General features: G+C 37.9%; 1 protein-coding gene across 5 annotated transcripts in view; it reads left to right on the top strand.

Annotated features, from left to right (window-relative positions):
• The window catches only part of ntrk3b (neurotrophic tyrosine kinase, receptor, type 3b), a 251,312-nt gene that overhangs the window by 107,454 nt on the left and 123,794 nt on the right, over positions 1 to 20,064 (top strand). For all 5 annotated transcript variants that reach the window (XM_042484023.1, XM_042484009.1, XM_042484016.1 and 2 more), the window contains exons 5-7: positions 10,214 to 10,368; positions 10,920 to 11,062; positions 16,579 to 16,720. In XM_042484023.1, the coding sequence (XP_042339957.1) occupies positions 10,214 to 10,368; positions 10,920 to 11,062; positions 16,579 to 16,720 (440 nt within the window). The remainder of the gene's footprint in view (positions 1 to 10,213; positions 10,369 to 10,919; positions 11,063 to 16,578; positions 16,721 to 20,064) is intronic.

Raw genomic sequence — 20,064 nt, 5'->3', positions numbered from 1 at the left:
CACACTTAGCGCAGTGTGGTAAAAGCAACTGTTTAGCAAATTTAGCAGGATCAGGGGAAAGTGCTTATGTTGTAAAAGCTTTCACTGAAGAGAAGAGTATTAAATTTGACATCGGTTGAGTCAACTCTCTGCTTTTTCCGCATTTATTCCCCCTGATTGATTTCTACTATTCTTTCTCTCAACTAATCTCTCCAACCCCTGCTGCACAATGAACACTGAGCATAATTTGACATTTCTGGTGGAGTAAAAGCAACTGTGCAGCAGTGATATGCAAACATATGGTAAAAATAAGAGCAGTTCATGGCTACATCTGTTTATTTGTCCCTTTTGCCTTTGATTAGATGTCCTACTGTCAATCAACTGCTTCCAGACTTGAGAAGCCAATATGATGACATGACAGCTAGATTATCTCTTTTCCAAGCTATAATAATAATAATAATAATGACAGTACTGGACACTGTTTGATTGACAAGTGATCTATGGGAATTGCAGTGCTGAAAACACAACAGCAATGAGTGCTTTGCATCAAAGATGGAGATGAAAAATAGATGATTTAAAAAAAAAACAGGCAACAAAAAATAATACAATATACCTTAAAAGAAAGAACTGACTGTTCAGCAAGCAACGCCCTTAGTTAATACGCCTGTCAATCTTTCCTCCAGTACAGTTTACAGTGATAATGCTGGCAGATTTACCACCCGAAACTCAGTGATTTTTGAAACAATGGGCTTTCGAATTCACACAAAAGCAAACAAAAGCAGGCCTCTGATTTCCAGACAAAGACGGTGGATTTTGACAGCTGAAATGATGACTGTAGCTAGAAGATTTGATCAAACATCAAACCCGTAACATGGTCTTAAATTTCCACATGATGGCTACTTGCATGGTATAATGCTAGAAGAAGAAGCTTAAACGGGTAGTTCATATTCTTTGAAGTAGGATTGTATGGAGTATTTATCCATAGACAATATATAACAAACAGTAGATATGAGTTTGGAGAAGCAGGCAAGAGACTGACGTGGAAGCTAAGCAATCTACACTTAAAAAATATGCATCAGTTTAAGTGTATGCTATACTGAGAGTTTTTTAATGTCAGACAGTTATTTCCAACAGGAGAATAAGACTATTATGTTGCTATCTTCAAAGCCAGACTCCATGCTAAACACAGGAGTTGCTGGTCTACAATTGCCTTGATAAGATCATTACTTTTTGTTATTGGAAACACCGAAATTGCACATTAACAAAAATTAACTGATCAAAGCAGCAGTAGACCAGCAACTCCTGTGTTCAACAATCTAAATTTACCATTTTTCTCTATGGAGACTGGTGGCTTTGATGAGAGCATTGACGGGGAAGTGATGTAGTTAGCGGCTTTTCTGTCAAAACGGGCTGTTTAATGAAGCGTTAAAGCAGTGAAAATACTCTCAATATAGCATACACTTAACCTTATTATGATTTTTTTTAGGTGGGACTTTTTTTAGGTGGCTAAAACAGTTGTTGTTGTTGTTGACCCCCATCCATAGCAATAAATTGCTTAACTTCCTTGTCTAGAGGCATGCCAACGGATGTCTATTGAATTTCATATATTGTTTATGGACAAGCACCCTAAACAACCCCCCTTTAAAAAAAAGCATTACCCCTTGAAGCTACATGGCAAAAAGTAAGCATCTGCACCAGCTGATCCGTTTAGAAGATATGGAAATTGTCAGTGTGTGGCAGGGATAAGATACTTATTGCTAATTTTTTCATAAAGGCATATCCTTTAATGTTTAGCAGACAAAAAACAGCATTTATTTTACAGAACAAATGGATGTGGATGACGAATAATGGAGGAGTTTGGCAAATGTAATGCTAATGCAAGTTTGGCTGGTAGTGCTGAGTGTAAATTTGTCCAACCTAAATAAAGCACAAAGAGCTGCTGTGTACTTTATCATAAGAGGGGATGGTTTGGGTGACTTAAAAAAAAAAATGGTTTTTATCTTGACCCAACCCCGTAGAGCTACTAATATTTTTGATTGAACCTCCCTGAGTGACTGGTGAAAAATGCCTGACTCTCCCTCCACCATAAAGTACCCTGTTTGTTATATTCACACCAAATGAAGACTACCTTCGTTTGGTGTGAATATTTGAAATAAAATATGGTTATTTATTGGAGCCAGTGCAACATGCAAGCAGCGCAGAGGGAGAGTTATCACCCAAACAAACTACTTATTTTTAAGCAAAATGCAAATCCTCCTTACAAATCACATCATTATAGAGGCTGTGTGTGCACTTCAGCAGAATATGGGTGCATGACAGCTACCCGTCTTAGACTAAAACAAAATTTAATAAGCCCAAACACACACACATCATGTGCGCACACAGCCAGCATTAGTGACATGTGCATATTAATGACCATTTTCCCAAATATAAAAAAAACTTACACAACAGTGGCAGCAGCAGCCAGATTAATATCAGTGAGCTAGCACAGTGGCTGTTATTTGATTTTTTAAACGTAGCCTTTGATGATCAAAAATTACTTGAAAATAAAATCCTGGAGTTGAAAAAAGCCTTAGTATTTTACGGTGTCATGCATGCACTGTGTCCAATACACGCTTAAAGGGGGGCTTGAGTTCCAGTCTTCCAGGCGGAAGGTACAAAGTTTGATTAGTGCAGTCATCATGCATCTGTAAAGTATAATATTGTAATATTTTGAAAAGAGAAAAAAATTTTAAATAAATACAAAATACAACCTTTTAAATTTGTTGTCCTTCTCCTGACCAAAAATAAAAAACAGATACATAATGATAATATTTTTTTTGTGTGTAGGCTCCCCACACAGTGGTAAGTGTGTACTTTCAAGAGAAAAAAATATGTTTAAAATAGGTACAAAATGTAACCATTTAAAGTAGGTGTATGTTAAAAATAAATAAATAGATAAAACATAATAATACATCTGAATAATAATACAGGACATTAAGTCGTTTTTGGCTGCCATGAAAGATAAAAAAAAAAGTTAAATAAATGATAATAATAAAAAAATTGGAAAAAATATAAATAAGACAAAATAAATTTATTTTCACTGTATTTTTTTTCAAATATGATCCATCTGTGTCCTTAATGGGTTAGCTGATTATCTGAATAGATAAATGCTCCGAATGCCGTTGACTGTTACAATATAGAGGTCATTTTACTTGTAGTCTAATTAAAAAACTACATAAGAGATTTGCTGAAAATCCTCCCCCAAAAAATCCTGCTCAGAATGACATTGATAGTAACTGTATAAAATTTAAAGAAATTTAACTCTACATTGTGGGTGAAAATTAAAAGGAGCACTGTCTTTTCCCATCAGGTACTTTTTTTTAACGTAACCCCACATAATAATATATTTGGCCAATAAAAGACTCTCTCATTAATTAACAAATAAAGTAAACTTACAACTTAGTCAGGGCTAGATTCACAAATACAGATTTCCTTATTAATATGCATTAACATCTGGCTGTGCTGTATTATGGCAGAGGTGACTAACAATGTGACAAGCGGAGCACCTAGTGCAAATACAACATATCCTTCAGCTGAATCACCACAAAGCCAGGCGTCACAGCCAATACTACTTACAGTCACACCCAAGATCAGTAGCACTGTGGTAAATAAGGCGATTTATTAAACACACAGGATTTAAAAAGCTCAAATAATTCCCGACAACAGTAAGGAGAGGAAGCAGTGCATTCAAGCTGAGATCAAAGCGCGCCAGCAACAATGTGCTATATAGCTTATCGTTGCCTGTGATCCACGGCTCCTCAGCCAAAGCACCTGTGTGTACATTTCCCAGAAAAACAGCCTCTGGTGGTGATCATTACCTCTCCTCTGGAGTAGTGGGGTGGATCGTTAGGCAGCTTCAAGGAAACATCACGCTGTTAGCTCTCTGCATCTGGGGTCACGCTGCTGTTTGCTTTTGTTCTTTTCAAAGTCTAATCTGCTCTCCTCCAGACATTTATCAACTTCCAGCTGTCAGTTTTTTCTTTTGTTTGTCTTATTGCTTGTTTAGATGGCGGAGCTGTAAAAATCATCACCACGTTACTGTACCATATAGGCCGGGCACACGTTTGAGAACGAAGGGTTTCTTATTCAAGTGCAATATCCTGCTTCTTTCTGTATCTGTGCAGCTGCATGTTGGCCCTGATCAGCTCTGCCCAGAGGAATAGTGGCTAATGTATGGAGGTGGTGGTTCTTATTAACAATTAACATAATTACAGTGTAAAGAGGGGGAAGCCTGGACCGCCCTGCTCTGGTGAGCTTTGATCTCTTGTGGTTCAACTTGTTCAGCATTAAATGAAAACCTTTAACAGCACAATTCTCCTCGGCAGCGACATACAGGGAGCTACCTGTGTGTGAGTGAACAGCGTAGGTTTGATAGGCCACGTAGGGTTGCTTTGGTGAATTTCGGTGCAACTTTCTGGTGATTTGGAATTGTGACATTTTTAAAAATTTAGGTATTAATTAGGCTTATTCCAGTGCTTTTAGACTCTAAATTAAATTGGACTACTTTCAGGCCAAGAAAATGAGTGAAAAATTATAAGAGATTCGGTATTTCTCATCCTAATGCCAACTTAGTGTGGAGAAGCCTTTAAAGCCATTTGGACCTTCATGTTTGGCAATTAAATGGTAATGCTTGATGTTTCAGGTCTGTGATTCCTCAATAATTTTCCAAAATGTTTCTCTGGAGACAAATATGTGTGCTGGTACCAATTATAGGTTATTATTGCAGTAATTGTGGTTATTTTGTCTACAGTCTGCCTGAGATAATACCTGAAAAGTGGTCATGTAAATGGTGTGTTTGATCCATCCTGAAGAAAATATTCAGCTGCTTTTGTTAGTTTGAATTTCCCCCATTCAAAAGAACCATTTAGGTTTTTTTCCACTTAGTAGAAACATTTATCAGAAAATAAAAATGAATGCGTTGTCTGTCTATAATAAAAACACAAATTGCTGCAATTGAAGACACAGTTGGATTTTTTCACTTTTAGATTTTCTTATTTGTTGTTTTTCTTAAATAATATACTGAAGAAATATTAGATGTGCTCCTTATTTGAGTTTAGGTTTTAACTTTGATCATTGGGTTTGTCCCCAGTAATGGCAGTGTTGATAGCCAGAATCGGGCCAGTTTATTCGGCCTGATTCTGGGGCATTATTCACCCAGAGTCTCAGTGGAGTTAGTCAGCCGGATGCAGCCAGTCTTATTTCTTCCGGAATGCCGAGTTTGGGCCAATGCTGGACCAGGTCATTCTTGATAACAGCCCAGTGATGGCAGTGTCGGCAGCAAAAATTGGTGTCACTATATTTGGCCCAATTCTGAGGTGTCATTTATGTTGGGTCTTATCTGAATCTTGCAACCAGTATTATTTCTTCCAGTGTGCTGAGTTTGGGCAGATGCTGGGCCAAGTCATTTTTTGGTAATGGCTCAGTGATGGCAGTGTCAGCAGCCAGAATCAAACCAGTTTATTTGGCCCGATTCTTGGACGTCATTCATCCTAAGTTCCCAAGTCTGGCAACCGGACACTGCTTGACTTATTTCTTCCACTGTCCAGAGTTTGGGCTGATGCTGGGCCAGGTCATTTTGGCTACCTGGGTCATAAAAAGTAAAAATAATTCCAATGCTGGCTCCAATCGGAGTGTGCCTGTATGGAATAACTGCTAATGATAATCAATAAGATTAATACATGTTATTTTTTTGAAGAGAGAAAAGGAAAGATAGGTATGGTGTTGTGTCCTTTCCTTGTAAGTTCCATGTGTATGCTGCCATGCAGTGAATATGAAAATCCACTGTTCTAACTACAGTATCAGATCCAGGTAGCACCTGATAATAAGCGAGATCCACCTGCGGAAATCTATTCTCATTACTTTATATAGCATGGCAGACATACCACATACATTATTCATGCTCTCTGCAATATCTTATTGACCTCTGTCAAGGACATTTGGACAGGCATTCATCTTGACAAAATTGGCCAATCACAGCCTCCAGATTGGACATATGCAAAATGCAGAGATGGCATACCATGTAGAATAATGTGACTCTCACACTGCACTCTGCTGTGAGAGTGAAATTTATGCACAGAGGAATCTAATGATACCTGCCTACTGCTAATACAGCCTGAGGCTGATGGCCTGAACACTGCTTTGACCTTTGACCTTCTCACATTTGAATGCTATGCTGCAGGCCCGCATTGTTTTTTTTATTCCCAGTCTGTTGATTTTAAAAAATCCAACTATTGTGAAACCTGATAAAACAGTAATATATCTCCACTGACTGTCGTGTAAGCCAGAGTGTTATGTTTGACCAGTCACTGGACTTTTTATATTACATATTATATTTTTATATTACTGTCACTCTAACCTGTATGAATATTATCATTAAGAATGTTACTAATTAGCTTGATAGTGTTGTCTGCAACACTGCTCTTTGTGCAGCTGGAGATTGCTCTTGCCTCCTCTCTTGCTGTTGCTATTAGAAACGGTAAAGTACGAGGACAGCTTGGTGGAAGCAGCAGACTTACGTTTCTCTGTGACTTTAAAATTAAAACTTCCCAGGAATATGTCACACTATCACACCATAAATTGAGTTTGACTTTAAACACAGAATTGCTGATAAGAAACCAAAATGTTTTCCATTGAGGTTTTCTGATGCATTTCTCTTGCTTATATGGTTGTAAAACAACCATTCCTCATAAAATTACTCACTTTGGAGCTAAAAAAAGACCACACTGCAACTACACAGAATCACCAGATCCTCTGGTTGTCAGCATATTCTCTTAACATTTTAATATGCCACATTAGTGTATGACCATCTTTTTGGTGCTGACCTTGGTTTTAATGCATAGGGTTAGCCTGATAACTTTGTGTTTTTGACGTGTCTAACACATCCGTTTAGACAAGCTATGTTTGTGGTTGGAGGAATGAGTTAGAAATACTGGATGTTTGATGGGCTATCTATAATGTGATGCTTCACCTGTTGAACGCCACTCGACAGTCTGATTCTGATGTCTGATTTAGACAGTTGAACTGCCTATAGAGTTTCTTTTTTCGCACTTAAAATTATTCAAACTTAATTGTAAGATATTTGCCTCACAACTGATCAGTGGGCTGTTTTTTTTAAATATAAAACCAAATGGAAAGAATACATTTTGGCAGTGAATGTTTCTGCAAATCTAGAATAGGTAATATATGTGCGCTGCTTTGTAGCGGATATGTTGAAACTTTACATTTCAACAATGCTGTGGTTATGTTTAGAAACAAAAAGAACACTTGATAACTTGGTAAAAAACAATCATGTTTTAGCTTAAAATACCCTGTTTTGGTGGCACAATCACAGCTGGATACACAGCTAGACTGGTTTTGTTATTTGTTGGTCTTTATCAGTGGTCTGCAGTGGTCTACAGCCTGGCAGCTGTTGCACCTGGGTGTCACTCTACCACCTTCAGATGACAAACTCAGCTCACATTCATGTAATCACAACTACTTTAATGTAGAAACATTGATATGATGTATGAGACGTACATATGAACCAAATTTGTGGTTTGCTGAAACTGAAGAGGTCAATTTTTTCTTCTGGTGATTGGGCCCCATGAAAAATTATTGTAAAAATAAACAATGTAGCAAAATGTTAACCAAGTTGTTTCACAGTAATAACAAAATTTCAAGATTGTAACTGTGACAGTTGCCTCAAAGAGTCAATGAGAAATTAATGAGATAGCTTTGTTTGAGGCTATATGATAACACATAGACATTGAAGCATACACATGCCAAAAATCAGCTTTTCTGTTTTCTTTGTCCTGGGAAACTGGAGCAGATTTTGCTGTTACACTACTTTAGTAATCTTTATGTTTGCTGAGGATATGAACTGAAAGCAGCTTGTTGTTATGTTGGTCTCAATGATTCCATTATTTGTGTGTTTTTTCGAGATATCGGTGTGAAAAGTGTTTGTTGTTGTTTGTATCTTCGGGTGGTAGCCATGTGTGAAAAGAAAATGCACAATTTACCACATGCAACACAACTTTATCTTAGTCATAACTTGAAAAAAGACCTAAGCCCTTAATGATATACTAATCAGGATTTCCTAAAAATGTATAGTCACTCAAAAGTAATTTGTCATCACTTATGACCCATGACAAGTGTGTGGTGGTGTACTTACCTGCTTTAGGCTATATTACAATGCACAATATATATCTCAATATTTTGATATCTCCTCTAAATTAATGTAAACTACTAAAATACAAAATTATTGAATAAACTAGTATTAGGATAAAGTTAAATAAGGTAGCTACTGCCATATGATAAAGAAAATGAGCTTCTGTTATAATAAAGTTACTGTAAAATACTGTTGTTAAATACTGTAATAAGGTTAAATAATACATGTCTGCTGTTGAAGTAAAGGTAACGAAATATATCGCTGTAATTAAATAAATCAAAGCGGAAATCATGTCACTTTTATTTTGAAGGAGCCTGCTCGTGTCGGGTCGGAAGTGTCGATGTTTTTGCTGTGAACTTTTTTCCGGTCTACAGTTGGTTGTTAGCATTAGCAGACGCCTCGGTGCATTTAACCGTGAGGATTCATTCACTGTGAGCTGGCAAGAAAGTACTAGGAGAAAATAATAGCTCTCCAGTTCAAAGATTCCAAAAATTTAAGTGGTGGTCGCAAAATGCGACTAAATATTGAAGCTCTGCGGGTACCAAACTACACACACCTGTTCACACCGCGGCCGTTACTGCTTATTACTGCTGGCCGCCTTTAAACCCGATGATTAATTCTCTGTGAGCTGGAAACAAACTAACAGCTCTCCAGTTCATACATTAACAGTATTTGTAAGTCATAATGGTGCTGGATGCTCGCAAAATGCCACTAAACAGTCGTGGTCTGGAGCTTTGCTAACAAAAATCCTGTTTCTCTGTGTGTGTGAGAGAGTCTCCTGTTGCTGGTTTTAAAAAAAATCGAAAAAACAACGTGACAAGTTACAGTTCACCCTGTTAGTGATATAATTATTTTATATATCACATGGAACAAACCGCCATACATGGAGTTAATTTGATATACCGCCCACCCCTAAGTCTCTGCTTGCATGTTCTGATTTTCTTATTGTTTGGTTTGGGGCACTTTTGCGCAGTGAGGCCTGAACTTTAAAAGCTGTTTAAATGAAACTCATAAGCTCATATTTATGACATGGGAAGCCATGTAATAAACAACATGCTTGGGGTTCAAGTGTTTAATATCTTGTAGGCCTAATTTTAGTTGTAAAGAGTTTTTTGCAGATTTATAATATTTTTGAGGATTGCTGAGGAGAATCTCTGCACACGTGAATGTATGGCAGGTGTGTTAGAGGAGGGTAAAATTTATAAACAAAGAGAGAAACTCCTGATGGAGGTCTGCTCAACTGAAACATGGTTTTATTCATCCAGTAAAAATGTCAGCAGTGAGAGTTTCTCTCTTTGTTTATAATATGTATAAAATGTTGAAATTCCCAGCGTCCTCATCTTTTTCCTCTGTCACTATGCCTTTGCATTACCTGATTTGCTCGCTTGCTAGCCAGATTGTTTGCTGTGGTGGCCTTTGCTTGATAATGCTTGTAGCAAAAGCAATTTGCTAAAATGTAAACAAATATTTTAAAACAATGTAGGTGTGTGATTTTAAATTCAATATTCAGACATTCAGTGAGATTCATCCTCAATAACTTTTTACCAGATATGTTGCTCTTTGCAAAAGGAAGCTTGAGTGATACTCAACAGGTGTTGTTTTTACCTCATGATCCAATACTGCAGCCTGGCATCTCAGTCACTCAACAGCAGTGGGACCATCTCAAAAATGCAAAATAGCCTAGAGAGCTTTTCACATTTTTGTCAACAGCTTTCTAATTTTTTTCATAGACACTTCAGACCAACTATCTCTTCATCCTGACCTTCTACAACTGCACACACAACCTGTTTTTACATTATGCAATGTGGCCAGTGAGCTATTATGACCCATGCTTTATCAATAGCTTTCTCAATTTTGATTATAAAGCTCTCACGCCAACTTCACATTCACAATTTATTTACAACCTTCAGTTTTGAAAGATAAATAATGCAACATGTCCCCAGATATTCCTGTAACGTGAACGATTTTTTTTTGTCAGCTCTGAATTACATCTCTAGTGGTTAGATCATCTTTGTTGATTGTGTTGTTTCTTAATTGTGTTTCCAGGCGCTTGGACGGTGTTGTGTTTGACTGCGGCTGTGACATCCGCTGGATCCAGCTTTGGCAGCAGAGAGGAGAGGCCGGGCTCCACACACAGCAGCTGTACTGCAGGAACGGAGCCTCCAAGATCCGACTGCACAACATGTACATCCACAACTGTGGTAAGAGAAGGAGAGGAGGGAGTGTGTGATCTGCATTTAAAAACATTGGAAATGAGAAAGGGAGAGGAAGCAGTGCAGGGGAGAGAGAGGAAAGGAAGAGGTGGAGGGAAGGCAGAAAAAAGTGGAGGGTGAAAAGGAGAATGGGTGACAGAAAGAGACAGCAGAAGAAGGAGGGAATGGGTTAAAGGTGATATGGAGGAAAGAGAAGAGGAGCAGGGAGACGAGTGGAGGCGGCAAGGGGAGGAGGTGTGACAGAGTTCAGAGGGTGAATCTGATGTGAGGAGCTGTGCGTTGATTCTGACAGAGGCTGGAGACTCTGCAGTATTATCTCCTGGTGGTGACTCATCCCTGTGACATCTAATGTGTGTGAGCGTGTGTGTCTGAATGCCTCCTTTGTCCTAATTTTGTTACGTTAATGAAAAGTGATTAATTGATTTGGTGTGAAAATATGTGGACACAGGCAATGACAGGTGTGAGTTAACATGAACATACACTATGTGTGTGTGTGTGTGTGTGTGTGTGTGTGTGTATTTGTACGTGTGTGTTTTTAGACTTGCCAGAGATCAGTGTGAGCCACAGCAGTGTGCTGGTGATGGAGGGCGACAATGTGACGGTGAGCTGCAATGGATCTGGATCACCGCTGCCTGAAGTGGACTGGACTGTCAGCGGCCTGCACTCCATCAACACACACCTGGTCAGACACACACATATATGCACACACAGACATGCACATAGAGCTGTTACCAGGATGTTTTTATAGCTTTGCAGCCACAAAATGACACTGAAAGAATAGCAGAATGGCAATTATTGAAAATGATGCCAAAATATGAAAACTAGTTATGTAACATTTGAGTCATGTGATGTCACTGAGTCAAACACAGGTGATGGAAAGACACGCTTCACAGGGCTCACATTGCTCCTTTTGAATTACATGCTACTTCCACTCCATGTTGTCATCGACAGTAGAGGAAGAAGTACTCAGATCCTTTTCTTCAGTAAAAGAACCAGCACAACAGTCAAATCAGTAAAACAGTACATTTAAAGAAGTACTAAACAGCTAGGAGGTCTTTTCATAAAATTAGCTTGTCTGCAGTGGAAAGATGAAAATACTTTTGAAATTGGTGCTACATGACAAGAGAAAACAGGAAAAGGGCTGTGGCATTCACTTTTGCTTAATAGTTAATGCACTGCGCCACATCGGAGCAGTAACGGCTCCTGCAGGTCACTGATGTAATGTGACCTTGTCTGCTTTGATACAGGTAACAATATGGCGGTCAGTTGGTTGCAAACCATCTCAAATTACATTAAACATTGGACTAAAATATGTTTCTCAAAACATTTAAGACACAAAGTAAGCCTCGCAGTAACAGAATATTTGTTCATATCTGATCACCTGTGTTTAGTTTTACTGTTTGATCCCAGTTTTTTCGGACTGTGTTTTTACAATGTAGAAACCACTACCCACTTCCTCTTCACAAATTCTCATATTACAGCTAAACAGTGCAGTAAAATATGTTTCTGAAAATATTTTAGATGAGAAATAAGCAGTACAATAACAGAATTCTTGTCTCTATTTGATCAGTGCTTCTTAATTTTAACTTTTGATCTGAGTTGGGTCTGAGTTTAAGAGAGAGGCAGGTTTCTCTCTAGATCTGCCTCTATACTCTTTGTGATGGCAGGCACACAAAATGCAGAAGTACAATCTGCAGTTTAAGCAACAGCCAACAAAAGATTTGAGCTGGGTGGTCTGGGCGCTGGTATGTTGGAGGGAAGTTTACCACAGTTCATTTACACATACAGTACTACCCATGTTGTTATGATACAAAGCTGGTTGAAAATCAGCAAAGTATCACTTTAAGTAAAAGTATGATATTGTCAACAAAATATGCTCACAACATGATGAGGATGCCTTTATCTAAAACAATGAATGGAAGTGCATTAAATCATATCCATATAACCCCCAAAAATGCAAGAGTCATGCAAGTACATCAAATTCATCAGATACGCTGATCTACCTTAAGTGCTGCGTTTAGAGATGATAGGACAAAAAAGGATTTTTTATTGTGTTGGCCAGGGTGCAGTCTGAACTGACGAGTTCTCAGACACAAGATGTGAAGACTTCCTGTCGTCCTGATGTCAACAGGGACTTTGTTTCACTGATGTGGAGCCAGTACAGCAAACAGTCATGATAAATGACTCCTATGTCTGATATAGTGTTATAGATGAAATTATTAGATTGTTAATACTGATGCAACAATGTGAAAGCAGTATTTTACTTTTGGTTGAGGTGGAGCTGGTTTGAAGTACTGTATTCAGTAATTTGCTTCAGTGGGTTGGATTCCTGCAAGAGGTCACAAGATAAATCTTTGGGGTGATGAGATGATTAATATGAGAGGAAAGTATTTAAAAAAGTTCAGCTACTTGAATTTATATTCATGTTTCTGACTTATCTTCTGATCTCTGCTTTTTTTATGAAATATTGGATCATTTGACCTCTTTGGGTCTTAAAGTTATTTAAATCAAAACCATCTCAGAATTTTAGATTAAGAATATCTAGTTGGACCTCAAAGACATCAGAAACACAAAAAGGGGCCTAAGTTTTTTCATTGCCCAAAATTATTGGGAACAACTGGTTTAATCGTCAACATTCAAAGGTATTTCAAACAAGCTTAACAAGTTTTCTATGAAAAATCTTACTCTGAAAATTTGTGAATATGTGTCTTATATGTCTATTTTTAACTATTCTGTGAACGCAAATGATTAAAAAGTGACTCTTTGATATCAGTATTTTCAAAAACAGACTGCTCTTATTTTATCATAAAGGCAACATAAGAAGAGAATCAAATACGAGATCGAGACTCACAGGACTGGCTCAGTGCTGATCATGTGTTCGCACTTACATGAGAACCAGAAGACGTGTTGGAAAACTTTCCATCATGCAACAGGAGAATAGACTTACCATTGTTTTACTGTATGTCTGTTCCTGCATTGTATTCAGTGTTATTGTGTATTGAACTCCACAATGTTACCACTTTTTCTACAATGTAATTATTAATGCGGTCAGCGTGAGTTAATCCGCTGAAACAAAGAGTGATGAAGTTAACACTCTTAGTGAGATTCTCAAAAATGTGAAAGCAAAAAATTCAATAATGAAAACACCACTGATTACCAACCTGGTACCTACATTTTTTAAGTATAGCGATTTTATTTTATTGTGTAACATTATGTGTAACTAGGCTATGTCACTTTATATTAAGACAAATATTGCGATAAAAATACAGACAGATTGTTTTGGTTTCTAAATGACCTACATATTCTCAGCTAAAATCAATGATATCAGGTTGTATGTAAGAATTAAGTGACTTAAGCAGGTCCAGTTTGGAGGATAAAGGGGGATATACTGACAGAAATGGAATACAATATAATAAGCATATTTTCTTTACTGTAAAATCTAGGACTGTACCTAAGTCCACCACCTATGACTAATCTATCAATTATTTTTTCAATTAATCAATGAATCTATCGATTTTTTAAATTGCTCTAACTATTATTTTATTATTACTTGATTAATATAACAACAAATTTACCGAAAATAACATTTTAAAACTTGTCATACACTGCAGGGCATTATTCCCCAACAAAAAATAGCCCAGTCCTAACTGGTAATCTGTGTTTTACAGTCTGATATAAAGTCTCTCCAAATAAAATCAATGCAAGAGCTTGTTCCACTCACGTAAAAGGAATTAGTGCAGTCTACATTTAGCAATCCAACAGCAAAATAAATAAAACAATATAAAATTCAAGTCACTTTTAGGAGGAGAAACACAACAGTTACTCTGTTACAGTAACAAACCTCAAATCTAGCAGTCCAACAAAACATTTTAGAGTAAAATTACATTAAATTTCTGTAACAGAAATAATTATAATTAGTCCATTCTTTCTGCATCAGAATAGTCCAGCCTTAACTGGGCCTTCAGGCATATCGCTGCCTGCTGATATGAGTGCTGTATTTTCATATTTATAAGCACATATTTCACTCATTTATGAAGTTATACAAGCTCCTGCACAGCTGATAACCCCACCCTGTAAATGTTTCAAAATAAAATGCATTGTATCAGCAACTGATGGCATTCTGTCCACAGAGACACAGTCAGATTTTGTTTTGAAAAGGAAACAAGGAAGTTGAGGTATAACAAACATCTTTTTATTTCCTCATGTCTGTGACAGAGAGTGACTTTAAACTGCAGTATAAAGTTGTATGGAGTCAACAAACGCGAGCGCCACAAGTGAAAAAACGGGGAGCCACTGTTTCTGTAGATGTTCTGCAGCTGACACGCAGCTCAGACGCGCCTGACAAGCGCTGCTCGAGCGAGCAGTGTGCACGCTCTAACTTGATATATGAGCGCCGAAACAAATAACAACACGCCCGGCGATGCTCACGCTCTCATTACCAGCACTGTGTGAAACGGTGTGATGCATCGACGCACCTTATGTCAATCCACGTATTCACTTAATCGATTACGTCGACACGTCGCCCCAGCCGTAGTAAAATCACCTGAAAATAAGGCCCATTGTGTTTCCGTTACCTTAGAACGAGCTGTTAAGTATCTACATAGGGAGTTGGTCCATGTTAACGGAGATTGCCATGTTGCACTGCATGTTTCCGAAGTAGCTCAGAATGAACAAACCAAATACTTACTCTTGATAGGGCCACTCTTTTTTCGACAAAGACTCCACTGCGGACAATTAAGCTCCCGATAAAAACCTTATGAACTATGAACACTGAAGGAAGTCTAAGCGGGAGAGGTTTCAGCTGGTTGCAATCTACAGTCCTCCCCACTAGATGTCACTGAATCCCACTAAAGCTTTCACATTAGACATTTTAGCCTTCAAACTCACATATATGAGCCAACTAACTGTGAAGGACTTGTTGCTATGACAACAACTTCAGATAAATTTAAGTGTGCTTTGAAAAACTTCAAAAATCCAGGCTTGAGTTATATCATAAACAGGGAAGTCTAACTCACTTATTCACATCTGAAGAACAGGGCCTTGACTCAGCGTGCTGTGTAGCTCTTTCATTAGCTGTGCAGCACGATTATCTACAGCTGCGCAAAATAAGCTAGTTTTATGAGACTGAGAGTCCTGGCCTGAACCCACAGTGAGCCACCTAACCCGGGCCCCGGGGACGTCACTGCAATAACAACAGCAGAGATAAACAGCAAGGAGAGGAGAACAGCGGTGTCTGGAAATGCCGTGTGGCTGTATTTGTCACCTGTGTCTTTAATGCTGGAGGTGACTTTACAGATGAAAGTCACCTCGGCCGTGGGCTTGATGTTTTTTCACGGGTAGACTGATACTGTAGCTCATCAGGATGAGTGAGGTGCTGGGGAACCTGGCCAACCGAAGACAAGGAGGGTAGCATAAGCACAGTGTTTGGCTGCCTAAAGGTGAAAAGTTGTGAATCAGTCACATCAGTGCCAAAATTTACAATATATATCAGACTTTATGTTCTAAGCCCTATTGTAATAAAATCATACTAGATCACTGCATTGACTAATTCCCACTGGTATAGTGTCTTCTTTTATTTTATTCTTTATTATGTAATCAATCACGCATGAGCTTTCATTTAATTTAGTAATTACAGTGGAAATTAACGTTTTGAAATCTGAGGAAATTGGCTTGATTTCTTTCAAGAACAAACAGTGAACACTATAACGAAATGACACAAAAAGTAAAAAGTTACATAAAATTATCTGAAAATTAGTAAAAAAAAAGTTTTGTATAAAAAATCAAAAGCAAATAAGGAAATCAGCTAAATATGCTAAAAATTAAAGAATGTGTAGTTTAACATATTTGAATGTGTTGTAGTAAGCATAAATATATAGTTTCAGGAGATGGTTTTCCTTTTTTAAAAATATCTTTGTAACATTTTTCTTTTTCTCTCGAAGTTAATTTTCTTGACACCTTTAACCAATGTCTAACACATGTTTGCACATTGCCTTTTCCCATGTTTTTGAAGAGAATAAACGAGTTTAATCTTTTTGCTCAGGTTTCAAAGGTTTAAATACTTGTGAAAGGCTTCTAAATGCAGCACAAGAAAAACGAATGTCCATCCAGGTTCAAAGGGTTAACTGTGAACGCTGTATGTCTTTCACATCCTAAATGTCTCTCTTTTCTCTGTCTGTGTCTCTTATTCTCTCCCTCCAGTCCAATGTGTACTGGCCGAACATCCACTCTATCAACCTGACTCTTTTCAACATCAGCCGAGATGACAACAACTTCCAGCTGACCTGCATTGCCGAGAATGTGGTGGGGATGACCAACTCCTCCATCCAGCTCAACGTACAATGTGAGTTGAATTTCTGCTATGATTAAATCTAGGAAATGCACTACAGGGTGGACAGGAGTGAGGCGACGGGATTGTGCTCACAGTGGACACAGTAACTCAGGGCCGGTGACACACGTTTCAGATGTACAGTGCAAGTTCTCCTGATAAATGACCTGCGTCTACCTTGTGTACCCTGTTGCTTTAATTTACATATTAATAAGAAAGCATTATTTCCTTGGAATGAGTGAAACTCTGTATTGCTTTTAGATGCAGAGCCCATGTGTTATGTGAAGGAAGGTATATTGACATGAAATATATGCATATTCTTACTTATATGGTAATTTATGTCCTAATTTGCATAGCCTTTGGGTTTAATATCACCAAGGTTAATGACGGGACATAAGTACACAGAGAGTAATGCAGAAACCAAAGTCACATTTCTTGTATGTGTACACAAATTAGCCAATGAAGCTGACTTTGATTCTGATTGGGAATCTTAAGTGCCTAAAACTGAGGATCTTGGCCTGAGGTGTGAACATACTGCAGAATGATATCATCAGGATTAGGGGTCAACAGAACATTGTCCTCACCGACTACTGGGGCCCATATTTGGCATTTTTGCTGATTATCTGTATCAGTATTTTATTTTAATGATCGCCAATAAAACTAATTCATTAAAAGTGCAAAGAAAGTGTCAGCATGGGAGGAACCTATGGTTTGCAAAACCTCAGGGAGCTATTTTTATTCATTCATTTTTAATTTACATTTTACTTGATTTCATGAAAAAACATTTGCAGGGAACTTGCTGAATATGATGTTGAATGTTTCAGTTTTGATTACACATTTGCTAAAGGCTTTTGAAGTTTTGTGTTGGAGTTTGTTATATTTCAAATTATAAATTTTGACAGAAAGATGCAAATATCAGTTATTGGTCTCATTAACTTCTAATAATCTGTATCGGTACTGGCCCTGAAAAACCAATATCGTTTGACCCCTAATCAGGATAACAGTTATATAATGATGAGAGAATGTCATTAGCTTAGCAAGTAAACCAAAGTGCAGGTCAAAATGCATTTTGACCTAATAATGGCACCAAGTTTCAAAATTTTAAAACAATTTCAGGGGAATGCGAAAGGTCAGTACAAAATTTAATAGCAATCCACCCAATAGTTGACAAGACCCATCAGTAAATGCCAAATATTTCAACCTCATGGTGGCACTGGACTAAAGCAGTGGACATTCAGACTGATATTAGCTCTCCTAGATTAATGCTGACAGCAATGCTAAAACGGCTCTGCTGTCATGTTGTTTGCTTTTGATTAAATTCGGAGTCAGTGAGGATTAGCCCATGGTGTCCACACATCTCTTACAATCAACATTAACTGTGGAATAAAAGGTAAATCATCAATTCTGTCGTTACATCATTTGTAATGTTTCCATTAATAGTGTGTTTCTTGGGTATTTGATCGTGTTTGCTCCCTCTTCATGGATGCTCTCAGTGAGACTCTAATGCTATAAATGTGAAATTATGCTGCCCTGTTAAGGTGCAAATCCATGACCACTGCTGGTGCAGTGATTGTTTTGAATCAAATCTCAGCCCACCATTGAGCTAGTGGCTTATCCACGCTAGAGATCATCAACCCCGTCTTGGGACTGCCATGATTTGTTATACGATAGCATGAATAGCAATCCAGGACATAAGACCGCACAGTTTGAAATATAATATATAGAAATAATTTCAGTGATGAAGTGACAAGTGTCCTACAGCTATTGTAACTACTTGGTTATAGCCTGCTTGGGTTCAAGGAAAACTTTACCCTCAAATGATTATTTGTTAATCAGTTACTCACCTTAAGTTAAGTTGAATTTCTGAAGAACACTATGTTGTCTTAGAGGGTGATCGCATCGAGATGCGTAGGTAGAGAAGCGTTGGCAGTAAAACATTTGTTTCCCTATGGCCTGTCAGGCACTCCTCTCTTGCTGCTGCGTGACATGTTTTTCAGACGGTTTTTGGGTGTGCAGAAAAATGTAAATATTTTCATCTTTTCCGTTCAAGTCATGGAGTCCCACTGCTCATCAGTGTCACTTTTGGCCACGCAGCCCTGCTCCACAGGTGCTCCCAGCTGTTTTTCCAGATGCGCTTCAAAGGCATTTTTGGAGTGGTTGTGCCTGGCGTCTCGGTGTGATCGCCCCCTTAGACTTTGATTCATCCACATTGTTCACCTTTTTCATTTACCGATGGCATGCGAGTAAAGCAAAGTTTTCTTCCCTAATGCAACCTAACACTGGGTAACCAAAAAGATATACAAATGGTCATTTTAGGGAGAAAGTTTTGCTTTAAATATATAGGTTTGCTGACTTTGATTTTGACTGACCATAGGGAACACTTTATGCAGGAAAAGCTCTGATTACTTTACGGACTTTACACTACTTGCTCAGGACTGGAGAGGTAACAAAGCTAGCAACTTACCTGTGAACATAGTGTAATATGCAGCAGATAAAAACGGAATGGTAAAAGGAGATAAATACTGGTATTGGTCTTAAATTTTTTTAGGTGTTCAGACACTTGCCTCCAAATGAACGATGATACTCCATGTCTGCTGGATGTGTAAATAGGCAACTGTAGACTGGATTTCAGCTTAAAAGGTTATAATATACTATGTCTGTTTGTGAGGCTTGTTTCTACTGCTGTCAAGCTGCCAAAAAATCAACTAATACAAGTTTTATTAAATGGTCTTCAAGTCTAAATGTAACAACATGTGGGTCCGAAACTGATGTCTAACGTGTCCCAGTCCTGTTCTTTATACGCTCAACTATAAACTCATTATCCTTACATGTAATCCAGATAAAAATCAACGTTTCCTCCAGAATGTATTTTGCAAATCAAATGAGTAAAGCACCACATTTTGTAGGAGACAGGGCTGTCTGTGCAGATTTACAGATGTTTTAATAAGGAACTCAGCTCAGTGAGGGAAGGCAGGGAAAGTATTGACTGTTGCCTCAGTCTTGTTAAATCACCTTAAATTATCTTAAATCAATAGCAACTTGTTGCATTATGCAAGATCAGGTTTATGATATCAATTGTGTATAGACTTGGATATATGGAGATACTATTAGTTGATGTTTTTTATGGTTCTCTTTAATATTTCCAGAGTTAATCAACCTATAGATCTCAACAGTAAGTAGTAGCCACGGAGTTGTAGTTTAACTGGACAAAATCTGTCAGACAGCAAAAGCCAATACTGTAAGAAAATAAAATAGAATTCAGCTGGTACAGTATGAATGCTTGGAGGCAAGACCACTGCTTTTCTTTTGCATGAGATGTCTTTCATGGCAGCTTTGATGGACTTATGTTGGGGACTGGA

The sequence above is a fragment of the Plectropomus leopardus genome, chromosome 1, assembly GCF_008729295.1.
Source record: "Plectropomus leopardus isolate mb chromosome 1, YSFRI_Pleo_2.0, whole genome shotgun sequence".
In the NCBI taxonomy this organism is placed as follows: domain Eukaryota; kingdom Metazoa; phylum Chordata; class Actinopteri; order Perciformes; family Serranidae; genus Plectropomus; species Plectropomus leopardus.
This window is presented reverse-complemented; position numbering and strand designations above follow the sequence as displayed.